This window comes from Solanum stenotomum, chromosome 10, assembly GCF_019186545.1.
Source record: "Solanum stenotomum isolate F172 chromosome 10, ASM1918654v1, whole genome shotgun sequence".
NCBI classification, from domain to species: domain Eukaryota; kingdom Viridiplantae; phylum Streptophyta; class Magnoliopsida; order Solanales; family Solanaceae; genus Solanum; species Solanum stenotomum.
This window is the reverse complement of record NC_064291.1, coordinates 44116989-44123231: the sequence shown is the minus strand read 5'-3', so window position 1 is coordinate 44123231 and position 6243 is coordinate 44116989. Positions and strand designations below refer to the sequence as shown.

The 6243-nt window shown below is 39.6% G+C and overlaps 1 protein-coding gene across 1 annotated transcript; it reads right to left on the bottom strand.

Moving 5' to 3' along the window:
• Positions 1 to 2079: 2079 nt before the first annotated feature.
• Positions 2080 to 4092, bottom strand: LOC125843021 (uncharacterized). Its single transcript, XM_049522274.1, has 4 exons — positions 3973 to 4092; positions 3423 to 3852; positions 3121 to 3335; positions 2080 to 2091 (listed from the first exon to the last, which is right to left on the bottom strand). Exons 1-4 carry the CDS (start codon positions 4090 to 4092, stop codon positions 2080 to 2082), a joined length of 777 nt encoding a protein of 258 aa, XP_049378231.1.
• Between the last annotated feature and the right edge of the window lie 2151 nt (positions 4093 to 6243).

The following is a 6243-nucleotide window of genomic DNA, read 5'->3' as shown; positions in this document are numbered from 1 at the left end:
ACTCATTTGAAATTGAAGAAGATCGATGATTAATATATAATGTGGAGGTCAAAAATTGGGTGTCAACAACTGTCCCTCATTTGACTTGGATTGATGAAAAAAATTCAAGGCAAATGAAATTGACGAATCTAATTTTGACCGACCACATCTTTACCTCTCCGGGTTTGGTATTTTGGTATGGACTTTTAGGAATTATGAATGAACCCCGAAAATGGGTTTCACACATATCTCAGGCTATATGAGAATTCAGGCCACTTGTAGTTCGATACGCTTTATTTGACGCACGATTATGAAAGAATTCAAAAGCTATCCCAATATTGAATTATGAAGAGACCGGAATGCTCAGAATAAGATTTGAGAGAGGATGTCGGAATACAGCCGAGTTTTCAACATTTATCCCGCCTACATATCCTTATACCTTAGGAATCAGGCTGTTTGTAGTTCGACTCGATCGGTTGAAAAAGGAAATCTATTATGCTAGATAACCCTTGGTTCTGGAGGAGTGACAAAGTAAGTCAAGTATGAAAAAGAGGCTTGCAACCTCTGAGCCATGAATGTGGCGCGCTTCACACCCATAATTAAGAACTTACACAGACATAATTTCCAAAGCTCTTGGTGTATTGTCACTCAGATTGGAAATTTACCTCCGGTGAGTATCAAAATTTTCCGGATGCGAAACTGAAACTGATAAACCTAAAGAAAAACCCACATGCCTTTTGATAGGGGTGTGGTGGAAATCGCTCCTCAGCTCGCGTCCTAAGAGTTTGGTATTCCTCTTTGGACTATGCCCCAGTTTGCTGCTAAGAAAAAATTTCACGTTGTGTTGCATCCTTTTTGATGTTGTCCGCACTATGTCGGCACTTAAATTGTTCTCCTTGAATATTTGACGTCAACTTCTTTCAGTTTGATGTAAAGCAAATAAAACATGTATCTCATATTTGCGACATGAATTTTCACTGTACTCTTCTTCTAATATTGAAGTAGTAAAATAGACTAATGTAATATGTGGATGGTTTTCTTGATGGTTGAATATGATGGCCCTCTTAGTGGTCTGAATATGATGGCCCTCTTGGCGGTCTGAATATGATGGCCCTCTCAGCAGTTTGAATATGCAATGGCCTTCTTGGCGGCTTGAATATGCCATGGTCCTCTTGGTGGTTTGAATATGATGGCCTTTTTGGCAATTTGAATATGATGGCCCCCTCGGCAGTTTGAATATGCAATGGCCCTCTTGGCGGTCTAAATATGATGGCCTTCTCGGTAATTTGAATATGATGGCCCTCTTGGCAGTTTGAATATGATGGCCCTCTCGGTAATTTGAATATGCAATGGCCCTCTCGGCGGTTTGAACATGATGTCCCTCTCGGCATCTAAATTTGATGGCCTTCTTGGCAGTTTGAAAATGATGGCCCTCTCGGCAATTTGAATATGATGGTCATCTGGGCAATTTGAATATGTAATAGCCCTCTTGGCAATTTGAATATGATGGCCCTCTTGGCAGTTTGAATATAAATGGCCTTCTCGGCGGCTTGAATATGATGTCCTTCTCGATAATTTGAATATGATGTCCATCTCGGCATCTAAATATGATGGCCTTCTCGACAGTTTGAATATGTAATGGCCTTCTTGGCGGCTTGAATATGCAATGGCCCTCTCGGCAGTTTGAATATGATGGCCCTTTTGGCAATTTGAATATGATGGCCCTCTCGGCATTTTTGAATATGATGGCCCTCTCGGTAATTTGAATATGCAATGGCCCTTTCGGCGGTTTGAACATGATGTCCCTCTCGGCATCTAAATTTAATGGCCTTCTCGGCAGTTTGAAAATGATGGTCCTCTCGGCAATTTGAATATGATTTTGACTATGAACGTCATCTTCCATCAATATTTCATATGATGATAGGTACTTTTTGATCATAACATCATTTTCATCGGTATCTCGCAGCCTTAAGCGGTAGATACTAATCTTTAATCTACAAATACCTCTTTGATCAAACGAAGATGTTACACTCACCAATCGATATTTGCTGGATATGTTCTCCTGAACTAGTTGGTTGATAAATATAGCTCATTTGATGATCATTTTATACCCTGCATTCACAAAAACATGTTAGTTTTGGAACACTGATCTGTGTTGAAATCGCCTTGCTCCTGGTCTCGTTATCTCTGGAACTTTGTCTGGTAGATCCAATGAATCGCAATAGACAAAAGACAAGAGCATAACTAAATTAAAACATTTGCTAGGTAAAAATAAAAATGTTTTAAAGAAAATCTCTGTCAATTAACTGTCACGACATGCACAACATGAACAAAACCCTTCGTCTCAGATTTTGACATGATAGATAGCTTGATGGCAACTTAAAACCCTTTAAGAACACGTCAATTTGAGGCAATTGAAGTTGACTTAGAAGGTTCGAGTATCCTTGATGGAATTTTTGAGGTCCTTCTAAAAAATTCTATCACAGTTAGTTGTTTCAAAAACAAATCTGATAATGATCATGGGAGTCTTGAATTTGAGATCTCCTCAAAATTATTTCCAGTTGCACATTTCGATATGATCCTCGACTCTTGTTTGTAGGAAATGATTCTTCTTGTAGAATTTTTGAGGTCCTTTCAAAAATTTTGTCTAGTTTCCATTATGAGGGGAAATGGAAATCTTATTGGGAATATGACCGAACCCTTGTGGTGCCTACGTATCCCGTTGAGGCAGGAATTAAGTCAAACGTAGTTCCCATCTCGAGAAGTGACAAAGATAGAAAATTTGATAAGGAAACGACCGAGGCCGACATAGGCTGCCTATGTATCTCATTCTTGAGAATTCAGGTCGAACGTAGTTCAAGTACAAGGGGAATGTTTCAAAACATAAATGCAACAATGATTACAAACAAACTGCAATTACAAGGAAATAAAGGAAAGAAGTATCATCCTTCAAATGTAGTATCTCTTGACGACATCTGAATTGATAGCTTTGCGCCACACTTGACCGTCCATCTCTGCTAGAACCAAAGCTCATCTTGATAGTACTTTGTGAACAACATACGGTCCTTGCCAGTTAAGTGCAAACTTCCATTTGTATTCGTCTTGATGAGGGAAAATATGTTTCAACACCAATTGGCCTACCTTAAATGTTCGAACTCTTACTTTCTTATTGAAAGCACGAGTCATTCTCTGTTGATATAACTGGCCATGACAAACAACACTCATTCTTTTCTCATCAATCAATGCCAATTGCTTATATCGGTCACAAACCCATTCGATATCGCTCAATCCAGCTTCCTGAATAATCCTTAAAGATGGTATCTCTACTTCAGCTGGTATCTCTGCTTCTGTTCCGTCTACCAATTGTTAAGGAGTTGCTCCAGTTGAGGTTCAGATTGTGGTGCGGTAACCTAGCAAAGCATAAGGCAAATTTTCATGCCAACATTTGTAGTTGTCAATCATCTTTCTCAGTATCATCTTGATGTTCTTATTAGCAGCTTCTACAACTCCATTCATCTGCGGGCGATATGCAGTTGAATTGTAGTGGGTAATTTTGAATTGTTCACATATCTCTTTCATCAAGTGGCTATTCAAATTTGTTCCATTTTCTGTGATGATAGACTCTGGAACTCCAAAACGACATATCAAATTGCTGCGAACAAAATCGGCCACAACTTTCTTTGTCACAGCTTTGTAGGAAGCAACTTCGACCCATTTTGTGAAGTAATCAATGGCGACCAAAATGAACCTATGGCCATTTGAGGAAGCCGACTCAATTGGTCCAATAACATCCATCCCCCAAGCTGCAAATGGCCAAGGAGAACTTATCGTATTGAGCTCGTGGGGTGGTATTTTGATCAGATCTCCGTGTACCTGGCATTTATGACATTTTTGGACAAATCAGCCACAATCATTTTCCATAGTCATCCAGAAATATCCTGCCCTTAAGAGTTTCTTTGCTAATGTAAACCCATTCATATGCGTCCCACACACTCCAACGTGCACTTCTTCAAGCAATTTTGTGGCTTCTGCAGCATCCACACATCTCAGTAATCCCAAATCGGGTGTCCTTTTATAAAGAACCTCTCCATTAAAAAAGAAGTTGTTTGCCATTCTTCGGATTGTTTTCTTCTGAATACTTGTTGCTTTTGCTGGATATTCGCCAGCTTCTAAGTACTTTTTCACATCGATATACCATGGATTCTCGTCCCATTTTGTTTCCACATGTGAACAATGTGCTGGTTGTTCTTTTAAAACTATCAAGTGGATCGATATAACTTTTTTCTGGGTGTTGTATCATGGATGATATGGTTGCAAGGGCATCAGCAAGCTCGTTTTGTATTCTCGGTGTGTGTCTGAACTCAGTCTTCCTAAATCTTTTGCATAATCTCTGCACCAATTATACGTAAGGTAAGATTTTAGTATTCTTCACCGCCTATTCTCCTTGAACTTGATGAATCAATAAGTCTGAATCACCAATTATCAGTAATTCTTGAACATTCATGTCAAGAGACATTCTAATGCCAAGAATACATGCTTCGTACTTAACCATGTTATTAGTGCATCAGAATCTGAGCTTTGTTGTTGCTGGATAGTGTTGCCCCGATTCGGATATCAACACTGCTCCAATTCCTGATCCTATAGAGTTTACTGCTCTATCAAAGAACAGTCGCCACCCAGGATATGATTCTGATATGTCTTCCCCTACAAATAATACTTCTTCATCAGGGAAATATGTTCTAAGCGGTTCATATCCATCATCTACTGGGTTTTCAGCAAGGTGATCGGCCAAGTCTTGGTCCTTGATTGCTTTCTGAGTCATGTACATAATATCGAACTCACTCAACAACATTTTCAACTTTGCTAGCTTTCCTGTGAGCATTGCTTTTTGAAATATGTACTTGAGTGGGTCCATCCTCGAAATGAGATGTGTTGTATAAGTCGACAGATAATGTCTCAATTTCTGAGCAACCCAAGTCAAAACACAACAAGTTCTCTCTAAAAGGGTGTAACGGGTCTCATAGGATGTGAACTTCTTGCTCAAATAGTATATATCTCTCTCCTTTCTTTCTGTCTCATCATGTTGTCCCAACACACACCCAAATGCATTGTCGGAGACGGATAAATACAAAAGCAAAGGACTGCTTGCACGTGGTGGCACCAACACTGGTGGATTCGAAAGGTAACTTTTAATGGTGTCAAAAGCCTTATGACATTCTTCGGTTCATTTGGTTGGCACATTTTTTCGTAGTAACTTGAATATGGGCTCACATATCACCGTTGATTGAGCTATGAATCGACTGATGTAATTTAGTCTCCCCAGAAAACTCATTACTTCCTTCCTAGTCTTTGGAGGAGGTAAGTCTTGAATTGCCTTGATCTTGGAAGGATCAAGCTCGATACCTTTTCTGCTAACTATGAATCCGAGTAACTTCCCTGCAGGTACTCCAAATGCACATTTGGTTGGGGTCAACTTCAAATCATTCCTACGCAACCTGTCAAAGAATTTTTCCAAGTGTGTCAGATGATCCGAACTCTCGCGGGATTTTATGATGACATCGTCCACATACACCTCAATTTCTTTGTGGATCATATCATGGAAAATTGTGGTCATAGATCTCATGTAAGTGGCTCCAGCATTCTTGAGGCCAAACGGCATCACTCGATAATGGTAGACTCCCCAAGGTGTGATGAATGTTGTTTTTTCTGCATCTTCTTCATCCATTAGAATCTGGTTGTTTCTTCATCTATTAGAATCTGGTGGTATCCCGCAAAGCAATCCACAAAAGATTGCAACTCATGTTTAGCACAATTATCGATGAGTATATGGGTATTCGGCAAAGGGAAATTATCTTTTGGACTCGCTTTGTTGAGATCTCGATAATCCACGCATATTCTGATTTTTCCATCTTTCTTCGTCACTGGAACAATGTTATCTAGCCAAGTGGGATACTTGGTCACTTCAACGACTTTTGATTCGATCTGCTTCATGACCTCTTCTTTTATCCTTAGACTCAGATCGGGCTTGAACTTTCTGGTTTTCTGCTTTACTGGACAGTATTCTGAATTGATAGCTTATGGGAAACAATATTAGTGTTTAATCCTGGCATATCATCATAAGACCAGGCAAACACATCTATGTATTGTCTGAGCAGCTTGACCAATTCTTCTCTTTCTGTTGCTGCCAAATGGACACTGACTCAGATTTCTCTGACCGACTCGTCATCTCTCAAGTCTACTGTCTCTGTTTCATCCAAGTTGGGC